The sequence below is a fragment of the Macaca fascicularis genome, chromosome 1 (assembly GCF_037993035.2).
Source record: "Macaca fascicularis isolate 582-1 chromosome 1, T2T-MFA8v1.1".
In the NCBI taxonomy this organism is placed as follows: Eukaryota; Metazoa; Chordata; class Mammalia; order Primates; family Cercopithecidae; genus Macaca; species Macaca fascicularis.
In genome coordinates, this window is record NC_088375.1 from 107,492,545 (window position 1) to 107,515,705 (window position 23,161).

Below are 23,161 nucleotides of genomic sequence, written 5' to 3' on the forward strand. Positions count from 1 at the left end.
AGTACTGTGGGGCCCCAACAGTCGGGAGCCCACCTCCCAGAGCTGCATCTCTGCTTAGCTCAAGGTCAAACTGGACCCTATGCCCTGCATGAAGTGATGCCCACTCCAAAGCAGAGGATCCAATGGGATGGCTTCTCCAAGTCCTGTCCAGGCTGTGGGACTTTATCCTCCTCCCGCCTCAAGCCATGTTCTTATCTTTTTAGCCTGCTGGTGCCAAAGCGCCCCTGTGCAGTCCCCTGCCCTTCATTGCTTAATTCCCAGTGAGCATCACCAACCTCTTCTGTTCTGTGAGTTACCAGAAGTGCATAAAGAAACAAACAGACAAAAACTTCTTTTCTGGAATTCTTTCAGACGCTGAGGGACACAGTGCCCAGAAATTATGTGCCACAAGCTGAGACAGCCTGGGCTTCAAACCTAGGTACTCACTTGAAAGGCCTGGCGGGCACTGACATCCTGTCCATCCCCTCTCTCCCAGGGCCTGCGGGGAGCAGGGCCCTGTCCACCTTGCAGGCTTTGCCCAAAGATATCCAGGTGGAAGAAAACGTAGTCCTCCCCACACAAGCCAGCTTCCAGGGCCAGGAGCATCAGGGTTCTGAAGGCGTCAGGGGAGCTGCAGATGTAGATAACTGGAGAAAAAGACGGGGAGTCAGAGGGAGAAGCCTAGGTACTGCGGGAGAGACAGGAGTAGGAAAGCTGGGGCATCCAGGGTAGGAAGTTTAGAGATAGGGGGCAGGAGAGACCCAGTGAGAGTTAAGCGGTAACTCCCGGCTCAGCCTAGGCCACAGCAGGAGATAGACGAAGGGTGGAAGGAGAGGCGGGGCGTGGGGGGCGGGGGGACGGGGAGGAAAGAGGGGAGGAGGGGGCGGAAGCGAGGAAGGAACAGGTAGGGAGAGCGGGATAGTGGAGCTGAAGGTGGAGAAGGGTGGGGCCGGGAGGGCGAGAGGAGTGAGGGAGGGGGAGAAGAGAGGGGATAAGGAGCAATGGGAGGAGAGGATGAAAGAGGGGAGAAGGCTATAGGGAAGAGAGAAAATGCAGGAGGAAAAAAGGGACCGGAACCGAGCTGTACTAGGGTGGGAGGGAGTGAGTGGGGGTCGGCGAGGTGAGAGGATAGAGATGTGGTGAGGGTGGCGGAAGAAGAGAGGGAAATAGAAACTCAGCTGTACAAAGGACCGTGGAGCTGAGAGTGGAATGAAGAACGGCGAGGAGAAAGAAGAGTACCCCCAGACAAGAGAGGAAGTCCCGATGCCTCCGGCCGGTCAGAGGGGAAGCCCTGCAGCTAAGCTGCGGGACGGGGTGTGCCAGCGTCTCACCTCGGCCTTTGCGCGGCATGGTCCGCAGCAGCCTGGTGTAGTGGCTGAGGTCGTCCTCGGCGAACTCTAGATGGTCCACCGTAATATTGAGGCGGTCGCGGACCCGCATGAACAGCCCCTCCACGAGGAAGAAGCAGTGTTCTTCGTCACCCGGCCGGTAAGCGTAGAGCATGAGCGCTTGGCGCTCCCAGCCCAGCCGTCGGTGCAGCGCCGCCACGAAGTCCCCCAGCTTGGCGTAGCTGGGCCCCGCGCGGGTGGTCAGCGCATACTCGTCCTTGACACCGAAGCCCAGCGCCGGGGCGCCGGCAGTCAGCAGCGGGACCCGCCAGTGCGCGGTGAAGCGCCCCACCGGGGCGGCGGCGTACACGCAGCCCGGGCCCAGGAACGCGGCGGGGTTGTGCTCCCACTTGAGGTCCACCGCGGCCAGGGGCGCTGCGGTGTCGGAGCAGACGCCCAGCGCGTTCTCGCTGCTGCCCAGCACCGTGCGGACCGTCCAGCCCGGCAGCAAGTCGGGGCGCGCCTTCACCCGGGCCAGGGCCAGCTCCACGGCGGGTCCCACGCGCGCCCACGACCATGGGTACGAGGTGTTGGCCAGCGGCAGTACCACGGCTACCGTCAGGTTGCCCGCGTGGCTGCCCCGGAGCAGCAGCAGCAGCGGCGGCAGCAGCAGGAGCAGGAGCAGGCGCAGGCGGGAGCCGGCGGGGCGCCGGGGCCCCGGCATGGTCTCAGCGGGCACCGCAGCGGGCGAGCGCTCCCACCATGGCCTTCTCGGTCCCCACCGGCTCAGCGGCCGGTCCCAGGCATCAGGCGCGTCCCTATGGGAAGGAGCAGGAGCGGGAAGGGGGCGCTCACCCCGGGGCTCGAGGCCCCCTGTAGCTGCGACGGTCTGGGCCGAGAGCGCAAGGGGCGCGACGGAGGGAGGCGCGCAGGGCGCCGCGGAGCAGGTGGGTGCCAGGAGAACGTCGGACCGGAGAGGACCCGAGTGTGAACAACTGGGTGTGTGCGTGCGTGTTAGAGAGAGAGAGTGAGAGAGAGAGAGAGAAAGGGTGCGAGCGAGCGCTTCGTGAAGAAGGATGGGAGAGGGCGCGCAAGGGAGGAAAGAGGAGTGTGTGTTTGTAGCGTGCGTGTGCGCCTGCCCCAGGGAGTGTGCCAGAAGGGGCGTCCGGCCGGCCCAAGTCTCCAGCTATCCGGAGGGAACCGTGGAGGACCCGAGCCAAGCTCCGAACCCTCCCTCCCAGCCGCTTCCCCTCCCAGACTCAGTGACTGAAGAGCCAATCCTGGATCTTTAACTCCTTCCTCCCCGCCGCCCAGCCCGCGCGCTTCCCGGTGGACCATCTTCCCGGGTCTCGGCCGCCCCACGCCTACCTCCTTGGAGGACAGGACCTTCTGAAGGCGCGCCGTCGCCGGAATGGAAAGGAGGGCTGAACGGAGGGTGTGTGTGGAAGCAACCGGGGCCCGCTTGCGCCCCACCTTTTCCCTCACCCCACCTTTTCCCTCGCCCCCTACCTGGTCTTATGGGGGAAGAGTGAAAGGTGTGCTGGTTTGGGATCCTGGCAGGAAACTGTGTGAGTGCGTGGATGTGTGTGTTTGGGAGTGGGGTGACGGTTTCTGGAAAGTCCGTTAAAGTTGAAGGCGAGCCCAGAGTGCTTGTTACCCAGTCCTTCTATGATCCCCCTCTCTTTCCCTCCGTGCCACCTTCCAGATTGTGCAGATTAGCTGTGAAAAATAATCTGGTGTCAGGGCGGAATTAAATCTTTAGCGCCCAAATTGTAGGAAGATGGGGAGAGTGGGTAGGTGGCTGGGAGGGAAGAAGTTCACACCTCAGGGCCGCCCCAAGAAAATGACTGTTTTGTGTTGAGGGTTGTTAAAATGAAGGCTATGGAAGATGTTGTTGGAAATGACCATTGAAGGCGTAAGTTGCGGGAGTGGGTTTTGGAGCACTTGACAGCTGGGCCCCCGGTGCAGACTGCTGTGGAATCAGTGTGCCCTCTAATGGTTATCAGGGGTCATTGACGGCATTGCAGCGCCAACCTCTCCAACGCTGCGCCTAAGCAGGACATGTAAGATCACCAAACTTCAGGTCAGCAAATATTTCCAGAGAACCTTTGGTGCGTCAAGCACGCACTAGGTGCCGAGGGCTTAAAGATGAATATATATAGTCCGTGCCTTTGAGGAGCTCTATTTGGGACGAATAACCGTAATGCAACATGCATTAAGCACTACACGGGAGACATGGATAAACTGCTAAAGGACTCAGTGAGGGCTATTCATTCTGCTTGGATTGGGGCCAGAAAATCTCCAAAGAGAAATAATTCAAGAGGACAGAAGGATGAGAAAGGTATTCTGTGTAGACAGAGCAGAATTTTGAAGTACATTTCCTATATATGGAATTTTAGGAGACTTGAATATTCTTATTATCTGGAGCAAATTGTGGTCGATAGGCCAACTTGAGATGATAGGCATGCTTTGGTTTGCATTCTCTCTGTGTATATTGTTTTTAATTCCCCACACTTAAAAATCATAAGATGGGGCCGGGCAAGGTGGTTCAAGCCTTTAATCCCAGCACTTTGGGAGCCAGGGTGGGTGGATCACGAGGTCAGGAGTTCAAGACCAGCCTGGCCAAGATGGTGAAACCCCGTCTCTACTAAAAATACAAAAATTAGCTGGACATGGTGGTGGTCACCTGTAATCTCAGCTACTTGGGAGGCTGAGGTAGAGAATTGCTTGAACCCGGGAGACAGAGGTTGCAGTGAGCCAAGATTGCGCCACTGCACTCCAGCCTAGACAACAGAACAAGACTCCGTCTCCAAAAAAAAAAAAAAAAAAAAAAAAAGTCATAAGATGGCACATGAATATTTGGATTTCTGACTTTTTTTTTTTATTCCAAATATGGAGGTCTCTCTATGTTGCCCAGGCTGGTCTTGAACTCCTAGGCTCAAGTGATCCTCTTGCATTGGCCTCCTAATATTCCTGGATAACATGTGTGAGCCACCAGGCCCAACCTGGATTTCTGACTTTTCCTAAAATATTGGAAGAGCTGGCAATATATTGTCCTGCATCCCTCCATGAGCAACCAACCAGAACAATTATCCATTATCTCCTTGAAATGAGTCTAGTTCATCATGGTTCCTAGGCACCCTGCTTCATTCAGGTGCATTACCTGCCTGGCTGTAGTAGGAGTCTGTGTTTTCAGCCCTGATCTTGGATGTAAGGTGTCTGCATGTAGGATGACTGAGGAAAAGAGGCAGGGAAAAGGGCAATGGAGGGAAGATTATGAAAGCTTTTGTGTGACAGGCATAATGTTCTTGTCCTGTGATGGAGATGGCGAGTTCCAGAGATTGTAGAGGTAGACAGCAGTTGGAGATGGGGAGATGTTTTGTAAGTAGAATCAGTTGAACTTTGGGAAATGAGGACATTATACAAATAACAGGTCTAGGTGATGTTGACCCCATTAGTTGAGAAGCTGAAGAAGGAGGTTTTGGAAGGATGATACTTTTAGTTTATTGGATGTGAGGTGCCTACAGATACTCAAGTGGAAGTGTCTGATAGGCCTTGGACTAGTGGAGCTGGAGCTCAGAAGAAATGATTGGACTAGAAATATAGTTTAGTAATTGAGCTCCTTTCAATAACGGTGAACTAGCCTTAAAGCTATAGACAACTAAAAGTGTTGGATGAAATACTTTTTTTTTTTTTTTTTTTTTTTGAGACGGAGTCTCGCTTTGTCGCCCAGGCTGGAGTGCAGTGGCGCGATCTCGGCTCACTGCAAGCTCCGCGGATGAAATACTTTTTTAAAAATCAAAGAACTGGCTGGGCATGGTGGCATATCCCTGTAGTCCCAGCACTTTGGGAGGCGGAGTTGGGCAGATCACTTGAGGCCAGGAGTTCAAGACCTGTCTGGCCTTCATGATGAAACCTTGTCTCTACTAAAAATACAAAAATTAGCCAGGCAGAGGCCATGTGCGGTGGCTCACGCTTGTAATCCCAGCACTTTGGGAGGCTGAGGCGGGCGGATCACCCGAGGTTGGGAGTTCGAGACCAGCCTGACCAACACGGAGAAACCCTGTCTCTAGTAAAAATACAAAAATTAGCCAGGCGTGGTGGTGCGTGCCTGTAATCCCAGCTACTTGGGAGGCTGAGGCAGGAGAATCGCTTGAACCTGGGAGGCAGAGGTTGCGGTGAGCCGAGATTGTGCCATTGCACTCCAGCCTGGGCAACAAGAGTGAAACTCTGTCTCAAAAAAAAAAAAAAAAAAAAAAAAAAAAATTAATCGGGCTTGGTGGTGCATGCCTGTAATCCCAGCTACTCGGGACGCTGAGGCACAAGAATCAGTTGAACCTGGGAGGCAGAGGTTGCAGTGAGCCGAGATCGTGCCGCTGCACTCCAGCCTGGGCAACAGAGCAAGACCCTATCTCAAAAAACAATAAATAAATAAAAATAAAAATAAAAGAACTAATAAGATAGTAAGGTGAGGCACAGTGGCTCACGCCTGTAATCCTGGCACATTGGGAGGCTGAGGCAGGTGGATCACCTAAAATCAGAAGTTCAAGATCAGCCTGGCCAACATGGTGATACCCCATCTCTACTAAAAATACAAAAATTAGCCGGCGTGGTGACAGATGCCTGTAATCCCAGCTACTCGGGAGGCTGAGGCAGAATTGCTTGAACCCAGGGGTGGAGGTTGCAGTTAGCCGAGATCGTGCCATTGCACTCCAGCCTGGGCAACAAGAGTGAAACTCTGTCTCAAAAAATTAGCCCGGCTTGGTGGTGCACACCTGTAATCCCAACTACTCGGGAGGCTGAGGCACAAGAATCATTTGAACCTGGGAGGCAGAGGTTGCAGTGAGCCGAGATTGCACCACTGCACTCCAGCCTGGGCAACAGAGCAAGACCCTGTCTCAAAAAACAATAAATAAATAATAAATAAATAAATAATTAATAATTAATAAAAGAACTAATAAGATAGTGAGGCCAGGCGCAGTGGCTCACGCCTGTAATCCTAGCACGTTGGGAGGCCGAAGCAGGTAGATCATCTGAAGTCAGGAGTTCAAAACCAGCCTGGCCAACGTGGCAAAACCCCGTCTCTACTAAAAATACAAAAATTAGTCAGGCGTAGTGGCGGATGTCTGTAATCCCAGCTACTTGGGAGACTGAGGCAGAATTGCTTGAACTCAGGGGGTGGAGGTTGCAGTGAGCTGAGATCGTACCATTTCACTCTATTTCGAGCAAAACTTCATCTCAAAAAATAATAATAATTTAAAAAAATAAGATAGTCAGAAATTACTGGTGTGAGAGCACAAAAGTACAGGAAAGTAGAGAAGTAAGCCCAGTAGTAGGGCTGATTTTACCTTGGGGTCATTTGCTAATTTGGAATTAGTGGCAGAAAATACGCTGTGTGGGGCTGGTGAAGTCCAGGCCAGGTGTGGTGGCTCACACCTGTAATCCTAGCACTTTAGGAGGCCAAAGTAGGAGGATGGCTTGAGCTTAGGAGTTTCAGACCAGCCTGGGCAACAGGGCGAGACCCCATCTCAATTTTTTAAAATTAAAAAAAAAAAGGGCCAGGCACGGTGGCTCATGCCTGTAACCCCGGCACTTTGGGAGGCCGAGGTGTATGGATCATGAGGTCAGGAGTTCAAGTCCAGCCTGTACAAGATGGTGAGACCCCATCTCTACTAAAAATACAAACATTAGCCAGGAGTGGTGGCACGCGCCTGTAAGCCCAGCTTCTTGGGAGGCTGAAGCAGGAGAATCACTTGAACCCAGGAGGCAGAGGTTGCAGTAAGCCGAGATTACACCACTGCACTCCAGCCTGGGCAATAGAGGGAAACACACTCTCAAAAAAAAAAAAAAGGAATCCAAATGTCCCCAAAGGTGATAATCTTGGTAAACCACCTTCATGTTTTGGGCTAGGATCTCAAAAGGCTGCACTCCTAGGGGCAACCTGGGAGTAGAATAAATAGAAAATCTAATAAATAGAATAAATAGAAAATAAATAGAAAATCTGCTTGGTGGCTCACATCTGTAATCCCAGCACTTTGGGAGGCTGAGGTGAGGATCACTTGAGCCCAGGAGTTGGAGACCAGCTTACGCAACATAGTGAGACCTTATCTCTACCAAAAATTAAAAAAATTAGTTGGGTGTGGAGACATATGCCTGTAGTCCAAGCTACTCTGGAGGTTGACACAGGAGGATCACTTGAGCCCAAGAGGTTGAGGCTTCAGTGAGCCGTGTTTATGCCACTGAACTCCAGCCTGGGCAACAGGAGTGAGACCCTGTCTCAAAAATAATAATAATCCAGACCCAAAACATTAAAAGACCAAAATTAAGAACCAACTGATAGATTTAATACTATGTTAGACTTAACTGAGGAGCAAGTAATGAATTGGAAGAAAGGACAGCAGAAACTACCTAAAATGAAGAATGGGTAAAAAGGAATGAAAAACATAAAAAGAGAGGGTAAAAGCCCTTTGCAGTGGCTCATGCCTGTAATCCCAGCACTTTGGGAATCCGAGGCGGGCGGATCACCTGAGGTTGGGAGTTCGAAATCAGCCTGACCAACATGGAGAAACCCTGTCTCTACTAAAAATACAAAATTATCCAGGCATGGATAATGGTGGTGCATGCCTGTAATCCCAGCTACTCGGGAGGCTGAGGCAGGAGAATCACTTGAACCCAGGAGGCAGAGGTTGTGAGCTGAGATCACACATTGCACTCGAGCCTGGGCAACAAGAGCGAAACTCCGTCTCAACAAACAAACAAAAACAAACAAAAAAGACTAGCTTTGACAGCATATAAAGTACCCCATCTCTAAATAAATACATACATACATACATACATACATAAATAAGCCCGGGGGCAAGGGAGGTGGCTTATGCCTGTAATCCCAGCACTTTGGAGACAGAGGCAGGAGGATCACCTGAGGTCAGGAGTTCAAGACCAGTCTGGCCAGCATGGTGAAACCCCATGTCTACTAAAACTATAAAAATTAGCCGGGCATGGTGGCATGTACCTATAGTCCCAGCTACTCAGGAGGTTGAGGCAGGAGAATCGCTTGAACCGGGGAGGCGGAGGTTGCAGTGAGCTGAGATGGCGCCACTGCACTCCAGCCTGGGAGACAGAGGGAGACTCCATCTCCAAAAAAAAAAAAAAAAAAAAAAATTAGCTCAGAGTGTTGTGGCCTGTGCCTCTGAGTAGTCCCAACTACTGGGGAGGCCGAAATGGGAGAGTCTGTTGAGCCCAGGGGGTCGAGGCTGCAGTGAGCTATGATGGTGTACCACTGCTCTCCAGCCTGGGCAACAGAGTGAGACCCTGTGTACAAATAAAATAATAGAAGAGAGGGTAAGAGACAAAGAGATTACTGGGGGAAAAGTCTAATACGTCTTTGGAGTTCAGGAAGGAGGGAAATAATAGGTAAAACTAATACTGGAAGATATAATAGCTAATAAATTATATAAATGGATGACAAACCTCAAGCCATTGATTCAAGAAGCTCAACAAACCTCAAGCAAGATTTTTTTTTTTTTTTTTTTTTTTTTAAGACGGAGTCTCCCTCTATCGCCCAGGCTGGAGTGCAGTGGCGCCATCTCAACTCACTGCAACCTCCGCCTCCTGGATTCAAGATTCTCCTGCCTCAGCCTCCCGAGTAACTGGAATTACAAGTGCCCGCCAGCACAAGCCACCGCACCCGGCCCTTTTTTTTTTTTTTTTTTTTTAAATTAATAACATTTATTTAAATCTGGATGGTGGTTATGTGGACAGAATACGTTTAGACTTAAGATGTTTACGTTCTGCTGTAGTAAATTAAATATCAAAAAAGTACGTATGGAAGGGAGGTAGATGAGGGATAAAAGTCTACAAGTTGGATTCAGTGTATACTGCTCGGGTGATGAGTGCACCAAAATCTCACAAATCACCACTAAAGAATTTATGTAACCAAGCCGGGCGCGGTGGCTCAGGCCGGTAATCCCAGCACTTTGGGAGGCTGAGGCGGGTGGAACACCTGTTTTCCACATTAATTCAATCAATATACTCCTCCTATCTGAAACCTGTTTCTCCTGCTTCGAGTTTGTAGACGTGTAGTGTTCATAGTTGCCTAAACTCCCTTTTCCCCATCAACTTCAACTGCTAGTGGCAAAAATGGCTGATACCGCTTGCGTTTTTGGGGTAGGAAAATCGGCAAGGTATTTTCATTCACTGAATGTAATGTAAATTACGTGTACGGTACAGGGCAATGAAAAAAATTCCGATAGCAGAGGATGGTTTCGATCCATCGACCTCTGGGTTATGGGCCCAGCACGCTTCCGCTGCGCCACTCTGCTATCTGAAGGCCAACGTTCTCATAACTGTTATAGAAGACCACGTAGTCGTTGTCCTGACTTCTTCAGTGCCACCTAATGTCTGATCAAAAATTCGTCATTACTATAGAACCAGTTCTTATTGGCTAGTTCCTGACACAGTAGGCGTTTTTTATTGGTTCATAAGCCCGGTTTGACAAAGTAAGCCAATAGGCATAAGCGATGGGGTAAGGCGGGAGCCAATCACGCCGGGTTTTATTGGGACACGCCGGCAAGACTCCTCTTCAGTTGTCTGCTCCTCAGAGGAAAGGGGCGGTTGGTGCGGCCTCCATTGTTCGTGTTTTAAGGCGCCATGAGGTAAGGGGGTCGAAGTGGTCGAAAGGTTTCAGGTATTCGACGGAAAACTTTGGGAACGTGGGTCGAAAGAAGTCGGAGTACCTAAAAGGACCATGTATCCGGGAGCTGGCCAAAAACCTGAGAACTCCTGGTCTAGGAGAGTGGGAGAGAGTGAGGCCGGTAGAGGCGGGGAAACGGGCCCGGGATGGGGTTGGGGCCGGGGCCCAGGAGTGGGGAGGCGGGTTCGACACCTCTCTTTGAAGGGTTGCGATGAGGAGGTGTCCTCAAGTCCACGGAGGAGCTCCCCACCTTCCCTCCGTCCCCGTCATCCGGGCTGAGAATGCTGGAGCGAGCCGCATTCATCCTCAGTGCGAAGGGCTTGACATACAGGACATGCCCGATAAATGTGTACGTTAATGAAGAAATGAGCAATCTTTAGCTTCCGAAGTATTAGGATTCGTGTGGCCCAGGATTATGGGTTATTTCGTGTAGGGCTCACTGTCTGAGCCCCATCATTACTTGATGGGGGGTTGTGATTAACTTATCCAGAATGAGGAGGTTATGGGGGTGTAACTGGGCACCATTTGGAATGGGGAGAAGTGTGTGAGTGGGGTCTCTTGCCTACCGTTGGGAGGTTCCGAGGGATGAAAGTAGCCAACTTAAAATGACATGGCCGGTGGGTATTCCTTCAATGAGATCAAAATAAAATCTGCATTTCTAGGGGTGACAGAGGCCGTGGTCGTGGTGGGCGCTTTGGTTCCAGAGGAGGCCCAGGAGGAGGGTGAGTGCCAGCTTTTAGCATCTCTGCACTTAGTTGTTAGTTTCTGCTTGTCATCTAAATAGGAGTTTTGGAATAGACTAATGTCACTTGGTTTTGTGAGAGCCAACTGTGGTCTTTTCCGCACTCCTGCTAAATGAATTTGGCCCCACTATGCTAAGAATGATTCTCTCCCTCCCCAGAGACTTTGTCACTCATTCTGAGGTCTGACATGTTTTCAAAATTGTTGGTGTTATTTAAATCTCACTTGATTCCTACATAGGGAATAATTTGGCTGTTTTTCATGTTTTAGGTTCAGGCCCTTTGTACCACATATCCCATTTGACTTCTATTTGGTGAGTACCTTGGGTTAATAATACACAATTTCTGGCCATTCTTGAAATGGAGCCTAGTATCTCCCAGTTAATGAAGTTAGATAGTGGTTGAAGAGGGCAGGCACAGTGCCTCACACCTGTAATCTTAGCACTTTGGGAGGCCGAGGCGGATGGATCACCTGATGTCAGGAGTTTGAGACCATCCTGGCCAATATGGTGAAACCCCATCTCTAGTAAAAATAAAAAAGTTGCTTGGGCGTGTGCCTGTAATCCCAGCTACTTGGGAGGCTGAAGCAGGAGAATCGCTTGAACCCGGGAGGCGGAGGTTGCGTGAACTGAGATGGCACCACTACCAAAAAAAAAAAAAAAAAAAATGGTGATTGAAATGAGGGGGAAAGTGATTTTTGAAAAGACTTGGGGTTTTGAGTCAACTGTGTGTTGCTTTACCTACAGAAACAGTGTAAGCATGGTGGGGAGAATAATTCCTTGACTACTGTTGGCATTAAACATGATTATAATCTTTGTTCTGAACAAGTAATCGTATCTATGGCTAATTTGTTACTATAAAGATAGTGATAGCTTAAATTATGGCTATTCCAGCTTGTATCCTTGTTTGAACATTTTTTCTTTTTTTTTTTGAGACAGAGTCTCACTCCGTCACCCAGGCTGGAGTGCAGTGGTGCAATCTTGGCTCACTGCACTGAACCCGGGAGGCAGAGGAATCAGGACCTCTGCCTCCCAGGTTCAAACAGTTCTCCTGCCTCAGCCTCCCAAGTAGTTGCTATTATAGGCGCCATGCCCAGCTGTTTTTTGGGTATCTAGTAGAGACGGGGTTTCACCATGTTGCCCAGGCTGATCTTGAACTCCTGACCTCAAGCGATCTGCCCACCTCGGCCTCCCAAGGTGCCGGGATTACAGGCGTGACCCACCATGCCTGGCCTTTGAACAAATTTTTTTTTTTTTTTTTTTGAGGCAGGGTCTTACTGTGTTGCCCAGGCTGGAGTGCAGTGGCACGATCTTGGCTCACTGCAGCCTCGCTTCCTGTGTTCAAGGGATTCTCCCACCTCAGCTGGGATTACAGGCGTGAGCCACCATGCCCAGCTAATTGAACAAATTAAGGAGTAAAAACAAGTGTAGAATTTTCTATTTTTAACCTTTTTCTGTCGTAGTAATAGAAAAAACAATCTCTCCTGTATATTATTTTCGGCAAATGGAATGTAGTTGTTTACTTCTGGTTTAGTGTGAAATGGCCTTCCCCCGGGTCAAGCCAGCACCTGATGAAACCTCCTTCAGTGAGGCCTTGCTGAAGAGGAATCAGGACCTGGCTCCTAATTCTGCTGAACAGGTATGTTCTTTTGGCTGTCTTCCAGAAATGTCTCTAAAGCAGGTAAAAGTATTGGTAAAGAGTAACTGTTGGTAAGGTTAAGAATGGTGTTAACAGAGCCTGAAATCCACAGAGGGTTTAATTGTTCTCCTTATTTCTCATTGTGGGTGGAGATAGCCAGGTGAATATATAAACAAATTACATATGCATTCTTATTTTTATTGGGGACAAAGAGTTGTTCTCTTTCCATATATTCAAGGCCAGAATGAAGTGTTTTTAAAGTCCTAGGTCAGTATTGAGTCAGCTCATATGGAAGGGATTAGGAGAAAATACTCAAACTCTGAGAAGTTGCTTCTAATTTTTCATCTTCGAGTATTGTTTCATGCTGTTTTTCAGGCATCTATCCTTTCTCTGGTGACAAAAATAAACAATGTGATTGATAATCTGATTGTGGCTCCAGGGACATTTGAAGTGGTGAGTTTTTGATGATTTAGTTTTAGGAAAGGGCACCTTTGGTAGTGTGGAAATTTCCTTGGCTGCTGACTTTTAATTTTCAGTTGTCTATTATCCAAAGCCAAGCTTAAAATGAGAACGTACAGTGGGATTTCTTTGTAGTACTGATCTTGGGGACAAGACTTGTATCACTGTTATGCTATCTGTGATGTATCAGGCTTTCATGTGGTGGTTCTGGGGGTGATTTCACCTCTGCTACTTCCTAATTTGGGTAACAGGTGGCTATGTTGTAACAGTTCTGGGAGGACTTAGGCACCTTTTTTTCTTCTAAATTGTTTTTCCCCCGAAATCCTTTTTCCAATAGCAAATTGAAGAAGTTCGACAGGTGGGATCCTATAAAAAGGGGACAATGACTACAGGACACAATGTGGCTGACCTGGTGGTGATACTTAAGATCCTGCCAACATGTGAGTGTGCCTGTTTCTGGTCATGGGAACAGAACATAGCACTTGGATTAGGGGCTTAGGGATCTTTTTTTGTTTTGAGACAGATTCTCACTCTGTTGGCCAGGCTGGAGTGCAGTGGTGCCATTGTGGCTCACTGCAGCCTTGACCTCCACTACAGCAAGTGATCTTCCTGCCTTAGCCTCCCGAGTAGCTGGGACTACAGATGTGTGCCACCACACCCAGCTAATTTTTTAATTTTTTGTAGGTACAGGGTTTCACCATGTTGCCCGGACTGGTCTCAAACTCCTGAGCTCAAGCAATCTGCCCACCTCAGCCTCCCAAAGTGCTGGGATTGCAGGCGTGAGCCACTGTGCCCAGCCCTTAGGGATCTTGAAAGCTCAAATTTCTTGTGCGAAAGGATGTTTATTTATTTATTTATTTTTTGAGACGGAGTCTCGCTCTGTCGCCCAGGCTGGAGTGCAGTGGCCAGATCTCAGCTCACTGCAAGCTCCGCCTCCCGGGTTCACGCCATTCTCCTGCCTCAGCCTCCTGAGTAGCTGGGACTACAGGCATCCGCCACCTCGCCCGGCTAGTTTTCGTATTTTTTTAGTAGAGATGGGGTTTCACCGTGTTAGCCAGGATGGTCTCGATCTCCTGACCTCGTGATCCGCCCGTCTCAGCCTCCCAAAGTGCTGGGATTACAGGCTTGAGCCACCGCGCCTGGCCTCACGAAAGGATGTTTATAAGACAAATGTTTTTAGTTTTTGTTTTTGTTTTTGAGACGGATCTCTCTCTGTTGCCCTGGCTGGAGTGCAATGGCGTGATCTTGGTTCACCGCAACCTCCCCTCCTGGGTTCTAGCTGTTCTGCCTTGGCCTTCCGAGTAGCTGGGATTACAAGCATGTGCCACCACTCCCGGCTAATTTTTCTATTTGTAGTAGAGACGGGGTTTCACCATGTTGGCCAGTCTGGTCTCAAACTTCTGACCTCAGGTAATCCGCCTGCCTTGGCTTCCCAAAGTGCTGGGATTACAGGCATGAGCTACTGCACCCTGCCTGACAAATGTTTTTTAATGAGTGATAAGGGACAAACGCTGAAGTATGTGTGTCTGAAAGAATGTATAGCAGGTTACTGTAGAGCCATGTTTCTCAACTGGAGGTAATTTTGCCACCCAGGGGATATCTGGCAGTATCTGGAGGTACTATTGATTGTTAAAACAAGGGGGTGCTACTGGCATCAAAAAACGGTGGAAGCCAGGTGTGGTGGCTGTATTCCCAGCACTTTGGGAGGCTGAGGCAAGAGGATCACTTGACCCCAGGAGTTTGACCAGCCTGTGTAACATAGAGAGACCCTGTAGCTGCAAAAAGAAAAAAATTAGCTGGGCATGGCCGTGCATGCTTTGGTCCCAGCTACTCAGAAGCCTGAGGTGGGGCCGGGTGCAGTGGCTCATGCCTGTAATCCCAACACTTTGGGAGGCCGAGGCCTGGAGTTCAAGACCAGCCTGGCCAACATGGCAAAACCCCGTCTCTACCAAAAATATAAAAATTAGCCAGGCATGATGGTGGGCGTCTGTAATCCCTGCTACTTGGGAGGCTGAGGCAGGAGAGTTGCTTGAACCTGGGAGGCAGAGGTTGGAGTTAGCAGAGATAGTGCCAGTGCACTTCAGCTCGGGTGACAAGAGTGAGGCCCTGTCTCAAAAAAAACAAAGAAAAAAAAGCGGCATCCTGAGATGAGAGGATTGCTTGAGCCCGGGAGACTGAGGCTGCAGTGAGCTGTGATTGTGCCACTGCACTGCAGCCTGGGTGACAGAGTGACACCCTTTCTCAAAAAAAGAAAAAGGATAGAGGCCATGGATGCTGTTAAAACATCCTACATCCCCGTCACCCCAAAGATTTATCTAGCCCAAAATGTTTTTAGTGCCACTGACCTAAAAAACCTTGCTGTAGAAAGAGGATATGAGTACAGGAGGGGTCCTGTTGCCTGAGTCTTGCAATTTTTCTGTCCAGGCCTTGGCTTCCTCTTATAAAAGTATTTATTCTATTATTTACCCTTGCTTCAGCCTTGGATATGGGACAGAAATGAGAGTGCAAAGTAGCTTAGAGATATATAGAAAGTCTAGATAAATAAATTATTACAACATTATGTCCTTTTCTGTCAATTAGTGGAAGCTGTTGCTGCCCTGGGGAACAAAGTTGTGGAAAGCCTAAGAGCACAGGATCCTTCTGAAGGTTTGCATTTGTTGCTGATTATGTATTTAGTAGCCATAGGAACCAGGTCTTGTAATTGTAAGTACACTTTCAACAAAATCAGGTCAGACCAGATGGAAGAGTAAATGCAGAGTTTTATGTTGTGGGAGTTTTTGGCAGGGGCTTCAGGTGTTCAAGGTGTTCAAGGGAGATCTGTTTGATCTCCCTTCTAAAGCTCTGTATTCTAAATTCTCATTCTGGACTTTGTGCTGTTTTTAAAATCCACCTGTTCCCCCGCACCCTGGATTTAACTTTGGTCATCTAAAGGAAATGTGAGTTACAGTTTTTATTCTGTTTTTTCAGTTTTAACCATGCTGACCAACGAAACTGGCTTTGAAATCAGTTCTTCTGATGCTACAGTGAAGATTCTCATTACAACAGTGCCACCCAATCTTCGAAAACTGGACCCAGAACTCCATTGTTAGTTCTTTTTTTTCCATTGCTGGAAAATTTAGGGGATATTCAAAACATGGTATTGTTGCTGTTTAGTTTACTTAGCTTGTTGCTATTCCACATGCAGCTTTCTGGGAATTGAAGAACTTAGGTTTATTCTGAGCTTTGCTCTCTCCCTCTGTAATCTGGAAATAGTTTTTTTATCAGCTTGCCAGTGGAATTTTCAGATGGGGTGACCAAGAAAGCATTTGGAGGACTTAAAAAGGACCGAAAAAATATTTATGGAGGGGGATAGGCTTTTGGAGAAAATCATCGCTCTTGCCTGCTTCTAGTGATTTTTAGACAAGTGATTTGCTGATATGAGAAACACGGGGTGGCTTAAAGAATTGCAAAGTTGGTTAGGCGCAGTGGCTCATGCCTGTAATCCCAGCACTTTGGGAGGCTGAGGCAGGCAGATCACCTGAGGTCAGGAGTTGGAGACCATCCTGGCCAACATGGTGAAACCCCGTCTCTACTAAAATACAAAAATTAGTGGGGCATGAGTAGCTGTAATCCCAGCTACTCAGGAGGCTGAGGCAGGAGAATCACTTGAACCCCGGAGGCGGAGGTTGCAGTGAGCTGAGATCGCGCCACTGCACTCCAGCCTAGACTGTAGCAGTGGTAATGAGTAGCTTGTTTAATGAAAATGTTTCATCCTGGCCTATCATGCTTGTCTTTTTAGTGGATATCAAGGTATTGCAGAGTGCCTTAGCAGCCATCCGACATGCCCGCTGGTTCGAGGAAAATGCTTCTCAGTCCACGTGAGTCCCTCCCTGACCATTTGGATTAAGATAAACTTTTTAATTTCAGTGAATAGCAGGATACCCCCATACTTCCTCTGACAGAACTATTTTGCCTGTGACTTTTTTTCTGGATTTTTATTTTTACCTTAAGCAAGTTAAGATTTAGAGAAAGCAGAGAGCGTATAGTTCTGTAAACAGCATAGTCAGCTTCAATTCTACCTTAGGCGTGGAAATACATGATGGTATTGATTTTAATGTTTGGGTCACTATTACTTTCAGAGTTAAAGTTCTCATCAGACTACTGAAGGACTTGAGGATTCGTTTTCCTGGCTTTGAGCCCCTCACACCCTGGATCCTTGACCTACTAGTAAGTAAAGATGGACAATTGGAGTTCCTCCTCATCCTTATTTACTAGTAGTAGTAGTAACTCTGAAATTCACCAGAGTCTGAAATTTGGTGAAGCTTAAAAGAAATTTTATTGGTAGACAAGTAATCCAATAAAAATTCAACATTTACATGACTCAGAGACATTTGTTTAAAAAAAAAGAAAAAATTAAAAGTTTTTTTTTTTTTTTGGTATATTCAATTAAATGAGTAGTTACTGAGTTATAGTGTCCTGTTTTCTTCTCATGACTGCTACCATTTCATCATGGCAGTAGAGAGAAATGAGTGAGCAGCCATTTCAGAATTGCTTCTGAACAACATGAAAATTTTGGCTAGGCTTAGACCTTAATAACCAGTTTTCCTCATGATGATTTAAGGTTTTAGTTTGATGCCTGTAATCCCAGCACTTTGGGAGGCTGAGGCCAGAGGATCACTTGAAGCCAGGAGTTTGAGACCAGCCTGGGCAAAATAGTGAGACTGTCTCTACCAGGAAAAAAAAAAAAAATATATATATATATATCCAGTTGTAGTGGCTTGTACTTACAGTCCTAGCTTCTCAGGAGGCTGAGGCAGGAGGGTTGCTTGAGCCCAGGAGTTTGAGGTTACAGTGAACTATGATTGTGCCACTGCACTCCAGCCTGGGTGACAAAGTGAGGCTACAGTTCTAGTTATCAGAATTGCCATTTTGATGGCACACCTACTGGATTTATTATTTTCCAGGGCCATTATGCTGTGATGAACAACCCCACCAGACAGCCTTTGGCCCTAAACGTTGCATACAGGTACAGCATGCTTCTTTGGGTTTAGGGTTGGTTTTAAGCTATTTTGTGCATTCTTTTAATACCTCATACTTCCCTGTGTTCTAGACGCTGCTTGCAGATTCTGGCTGCAGGACTGTTCCTGCCAGGTTCAGTGGGTATCACTGACCCCTGTGAGAGTGGCAACTTCAGAGTACACACAGTCATGACCCTAGAACAGCAGGTATTGGGACAGATACGAACTGAGTTGTTTTGCCCCATTCTTGAATACTCCTAGTCAGCTGGCGAAGTGGAATATGGTCTTTAGGGGTCAGGAATTGGGGGATTCTGAAATACTTTGTTCCTGAGATTTAAAAAATTGTCTTAATCTCTGTTTTCACAAGGGTATTACTCAAAGTCTTTTGATTTTCCTTGCTAACTTACTCTCACTTTGCTCTCCTTCAGGACATGGTCTGTTACACAGCTCAGACTCTCGTCCGAATCCTCTCACATGGTGGCTTTAGGAAGATCCTTGGCCAGGAGGGTGATGCCAGCTGTGAGTGACTACTGTGGGTCGGGGTTTTGTATTGTAATCTGGTCTACAAAGAAGCTGTACACTATTTAAATGTCTTTAATATTTCCACAGTGTAAATAATGTCTTTTATGCTGGGCTACTTGTCTAAATCACCTTTTTCTCTTTCCTAGATCTTGCTTCTGAAATATCTACCTGGGATGGAGTGATAGTAACACCTTCAGAAAAGGCTTATGAGAAGCCACCAGAGAAGAAGGAAGGAGAGGAAGAAGAGGAGAATACAGAAGAACCACCTCAAGGAGAGGAAGAAGAAAGCATGGAAACTCAGGAGTGATGTTCCCTTCACTCCTTTTCCTACCCAAGGGGGAAGACTGGAGCCTAAGCTCCCCGCTACTGGGCTTTACATGGTGGCAGACATTTCCGTGGGATAGGGAAGATAGCAGGAAGAAAAGTAAACTCCACAGAAGTGTCATTCCACTGGGTTTTGATATTGGCTTTGCTGCCAGTCTCCCATTTGTGACCTATGCCATCCATCTATAATGAAGGAGGATACCAACATTTCTTCCTAATATTCTAGAATCCCCAACTCCTGAAAACCCCTCTCTCAATTAATACTTTGCTGTTGAAATGTTGTGAAATGTTAAGTGTCTGGAATTTTTTTTTTTCTAAGAAAAACTATTAAAGTACTTCCTAGTAGGGCTCTTGGCCTTTTGGTTGGTTTTTTGGGTTTGTTTTTTTGCATGTGGCAACCTTTTTTGCTTCTTTTTGCTTTGTATACTCTTGCGTTGAAAATAGTATTTGAGTCTTTTAATTATAAATACTCAGATCACAATTTGAAGCTGTCTTTGAATTAAAGTACAAACTCCTAGAACCTTTCCATATACCAGAGTAAACTAGAATACCGTTTTAAGTATTTATTGAATAAAATGATTCTATCAATACTGCTACTGTATTGAAGCCAGTGCAATAAAAAACTGGGTGGACAGAGGTCATTCACTTTGACTTTGCCTGCCCTCTCCAAATCCCCAGTGTAAACAGGAAAATGAGAAGTCACAGGTAGAGGACATGCTGCCCAGGCCCATGTAACTAGGCATGTAACAAAGGAAGCCCCTCTGGTTAACTAGGCCTGAAGAAGGTAAGCCTCAAGTATGCAGGTTAAAAAAAAGTAGAGGCCTCTGCTCATTTGTGAAAGGAAGCAAGAGCCATAATTAACGTAAGTCCTTTGGGAACCTCATTCTGGCTGTGTGTAGCTTTCCTGGGGCCCCTACATAAATGAGTAAGACCAAGTGCTTCAAACAACCCATACAGCTGCCTTTTTAAATGTCTGAAGGTCTAAGGGGACTGTCTCCTAGGATCTTTGCATGTCTGTTGAAACAAGGCAGCTGGGAACAGTACTTGCGCTACTGAGTCCATAGGCTCATCTGTTATTTGCTTGGGGAGCCAGGGGGGTAAATTCCCGAATCCAGCATTGCTCTCCTGCGGGCTGTTTCCTTGGCAACACTGTGGTTTAGCCGCCTCAGTCGTTCCTGCAAGACAAGGGAGGTTTGGAATCTTAACCACTGTGAAAGGCTTTAGAGTATAAGTGAACAAGGTGCTGAAAAATATCGGGCTTGGTCTACCTCAAAGTCAGTCTTCTAAAGCATATATAAGAATGTAGGTGGGGCATGGTGGCTCACCTGTAATCCCAACACTTTGGGAGGCTGAGGCGGGTGGATTACCTGAGGTCAGGAGTTCAAGACCAGCCTGACCAATATGGTAAAACCTGTCTCTACTAAAAATATAAAAAAATTAGCTGGGCATGGTGGCGGGTGCTTGTAATCTAAGGCAGGAGAATCGCATGAAACTGGGAGGTGGAGGTTGCAGTGAGTTGAGATCGCGCCACTGGCCACTGCACTCCAGTCTGGGTGACAGGCAGAACTCCGTCTCAAAAAAAAAATAGTCCAGGCATGGTGCTCATGTCTATCCCAGCACTTTAGGAGGAAGTGGCAGGAAGATCACTTGAGCCCAGGAGTTCGAAACCAGCCTGGGCACCATAGTAAGATCCTTTTTTTTTGATACGGAGTTTTGCTCTTGTTGCCCAGGTTGAAGTACAATGGTGCGATTTCAGCTCACCACAACCTCCGTCCCCCATGTTCAAGTGATTCTCCTGCCTCAGCTTCCCTGGTAGCTGGGATTACAGGCATGTGCTACCACACCCAGCTAATTTTGTATTTTCAGTAGAGACGGGGTTTCTCCATGTTGGTCAGGCTGGTCTCAAACTCCCGACCTCAGGTGATCTGCCCGCCTCGGCCTCCCAAAGTGCTGGGATTACAGGCATGAGCCACCTCACCTGGCCAATCCTGTCTTTTTATTAAAAAAAAAAAGAAAAAAGGCCAGGCAGGCCGGGTTCAGTGGCTCGCACCTGTAATCCCAGAGTTTTGGGAGGCCCAGGCAGGTGGATCACTTGTGTGCAGGAGTTTCAGACTGGCCTGGGTAACATGGTGAAACCCTGTTTCTAGAAAAAAATACAAAAATTAGCTGGACATGGGGGTGCATGCCTGTAGTCCCAACTACTCAGGAGGCTGAGGTGGGTGGATGGCTTGAACCTGGGAGGTAGAGGCTGCAGTGAGCCGTGATCATATCACTGCACTCCATCCTGGGTGACAGACCTTGTCTCATAAAAATAAATAGCCAGGTGTGGCGGCTCACTCCTGTAGTCCCAGCACTTCGGGTGGCCGAGGTGGAAAGCTCACTTGAGCCTAGGAGTTCCAGACCAGCCTGGGCAACATGGCAAAACCCTACCTACTTCTAGAAAAAAATACAAAAATTAGCTGGGCGTTGTGGTGCACGCTTGTAGTCCTAGCTACTTAGGAGGCTGAGGCAGAATTGCTTGAGCCCAGGAGGCAGAGGTTGCAGTGAGCTGAGATTGAGCCACTGCGCTCCAGCCTGGGTGACAGAGGGAGATCATCACACACACACATACACACACAAAAGAATGTAAATGGCAGCAACTGAATACTGCGAAAAAGACGAATTCTCCTAGGTATTTTCCAAGTACTGAGAGAAGTGAATTTCCTTTTCGCTGTTTTAAAATTACAGCGGCTTTCACTGTGTTGAGGACTTACAAAAAAGGGCAAAGAATCACAGGTATGATATTCTTTTACCTGAGCATTCTGTAGAATGTTGTTGACCAAGACAACGCGTCGCCGGGCATTAAGTAGCTTCTTAACATACGGGTCAAGATCCAGGGCCACCTTCTGATCCTCATTGATGCGGCACAGTTCTGGGGATGCAAGGTGCAGCTAAGATCTAATGGCTCATCTCTTGTTCTGAGGGAAAGCAGGCTGGTAACGGGAGGGAAAACACTTGCACCCAAACGGGCCACAGCCATTAGAGATTTAAGACATCCCTGAAAGGAGGAGTCCTTTGGCAGCCCTGATGCCCTGGAAGCAAGCGATAGAAACCCAGCCCAGGAGTTGGCAAAAACCTAAGGTCCTGAAAGTGGGCTGAAGGGTTCCGGGTACACAGGGATGCTCACTCACCTGTGGCTAGGTTGTCAATTTGTTCCCGGAGCTCTACCTGGCTCTCTCTGCAAAGAGGTACAAGGCCTACACGGTCAGGCAGTTACCGGAGCTCAGGAAACGAACTCCCCCTACGTATTTACCAAGTACTCAAAGAAGCCAGCCTCCGCTGAACCCTCCACCTGCGGCCTTCCGCCTGTCCTCCCCGCCTCGAATCAGTTTCCTAAATTTATGCCCACTCCCAGCTAGAACACTTTCTTGGCCCCGCCCCTACAAAGCCAGAGAGACAGGTCCCGCCCCCAACTTCCCTCCCGGGCACCTGACGGCGTGCACGTGAGAATCGAGCTGCTGCACAGCGGGTCGCAGGAACTCCAGCAGCCCTTCGGCGAAGAGGTCGCGGCCTGTGGGCCCCGCCACCGGTGTCCCTGCCCCCGACACAGCGGCGGAACCAGGCCCCGCCATCACGAACTGACCTGACGCCCGGAACCTGCCGCGAGGGCCGCCGGGAACCGGAGCCGCGCCGCACTGCCCCGCGAGGGGGCGTCCGGAAAATGCTGTCTCCACCAAGGCACTGGGGTTTCTGGGAAATGGAGTCTGGAGCGAGCCGGGCGGGGAGGAGGGCCAGGCCCCAGGAGTAGAGGCCTTGTGGCTGGTCTTGAAAATCCTCAAAGGTCAGGTTGTAGAAAGGAACCAGTTTTTGGAATGGATACTTTTTGTTTTCTCCAAAGGTGAAAATAAACACGAATAACTTCAGTCGTCCATAGCCTTCCCATGTTAACTTTATGAGATAGTCGGGCGTGGTGGCAGGTGCCTGTAATCCCAGCTACTTGGGAGGCTGAGACAGGAGAACCGCTTGAACCCCGGAGGCAGAGGTTGCAGTGAGCCGAGATCGCGCCACTGCACTCCAGTCTGGGCGACAGAGAGACTCCACCTCAAAAAAAAAAAAAAAAAAAAAAAAAAAAAAAAAACCCAAACGAAAACAAACCAAAAACAAAAAAACTTTATGAGAAAACCACATTATATTCATAATAATGTTTTCTGTTTCTAAAGAGTTTTTTGTGGTTGGTTGTTTTTAAGACAGCGTCTCTCTCTGTCGCCTAGGCTGAAGTGCAGTGTCACGATCTTGGCTCACTGTGGCCTTCATCTCCAGGGGTCAAGAGGTCCTCCTACTTCAGCCTTCCAAGTAGCAGGGACCAGAAGTGTTAGCCACCATGCCTGATTAATTTTTTATTTTCTGTAGAGAAGAGATCTCACTATGTTTGGTGCCCAGACTAGTCTGGAACTCCTGGGCTCAGGTGGTCCTCCCACCTCAGCCTCCAAAAGTGTTGGGATTACA

The 23,161-nt window shown here is 48.3% G+C and overlaps 3 protein-coding genes and 1 non-coding gene across 16 annotated transcripts in view; 1 reads left to right on the plus strand and 3 right to left on the minus strand.

Moving 5' to 3' along the window:
- The window catches only part of NPR1 (natriuretic peptide receptor 1), a 15,888-nt gene extending 13,430 nt beyond the window's left edge, over positions 1-2,458 (minus strand). For all 4 annotated transcript variants that reach the window (XR_012414532.1, XR_012414531.1, XM_005541753.4 and 1 more), the window contains exons 1-2: positions 1,311-2,458; positions 427-626 (exon numbers count right to left, since the gene is read on the minus strand). Coding sequence is in view for 2 of the 4 variants with exons in the window: in XM_005541753.4 (XP_005541810.1) it covers positions 427-626; positions 1,311-2,031 (921 nt within the window). In the remaining 2 variants the exon portion in view is untranslated. The remainder of the gene's footprint in view (positions 1-426; positions 627-1,310) is intronic.
- On the plus strand, positions 865-19,024 carry ILF2 (interleukin enhancer binding factor 2). 9 transcript variants are annotated; one of them, XM_045362955.2, is made up of 14 exons: positions 865-1,467; positions 10,659-10,718; positions 11,008-11,050; positions 12,270-12,374; positions 12,750-12,827; positions 13,171-13,273; positions 15,414-15,479; positions 15,801-15,917; positions 16,612-16,690; positions 16,952-17,039; positions 17,777-17,838; positions 17,923-18,037; positions 18,259-18,349; positions 18,499-19,024. In XM_045362955.2, exons 1-14 carry the CDS (start codon positions 1,418-1,420, stop codon positions 18,657-18,659), a joined length of 1,218 nt encoding a protein of 405 aa, XP_045218890.1. In that variant the 5' UTR covers positions 865-1,417; the 3' UTR covers positions 18,660-19,024. The 9 variants fall into 9 exon arrangements, 7 of the variants coding, with proteins under 7 accessions (XP_045218890.1, XP_073851232.1, XP_045218887.1 ...); XM_045362952.2 differs by lacking the exon at positions 865-1,467 and adding an exon at positions 9,888-10,345; XM_005541757.3 differs by lacking the exon at positions 865-1,467 and adding an exon at positions 9,888-9,958 and having other exon boundaries at positions 12,251-12,374.
- Positions 9,554-9,625, minus strand: TRNAM-CAU (transfer RNA methionine (anticodon CAU)). Its single transcript has one exon. It is a non-coding gene; the product is annotated as a tRNA-Met (tRNA).
- A 200-nt stretch (positions 19,025-19,224) lies between the features above and the next one.
- On the minus strand, positions 19,225-22,326 carry SNAPIN (SNAP associated protein). Of its 2 annotated transcripts, none has more exons than XR_012414556.1 (4): positions 22,145-22,326; positions 21,847-21,893; positions 21,469-21,648; positions 19,225-19,851 (listed from the first exon to the last, which is right to left on the minus strand). XR_012414556.1 is itself a non-coding variant. In XM_005541754.3 (4 exons), the coding sequence occupies exons 1-4, from the start codon at positions 22,285-22,287 to the stop codon at positions 19,750-19,752; spliced, it is 411 nt and encodes a 136-aa protein (XP_005541811.1). In that variant the 5' UTR covers positions 22,288-22,326; the 3' UTR covers positions 19,225-19,749. The 2 variants fall into 2 exon arrangements, 1 of the variants encoding a protein (XP_005541811.1); XM_005541754.3 differs by having other exon boundaries at positions 21,469-21,587.
- Between the last annotated feature and the right edge of the window lie 835 nt (positions 22,327-23,161).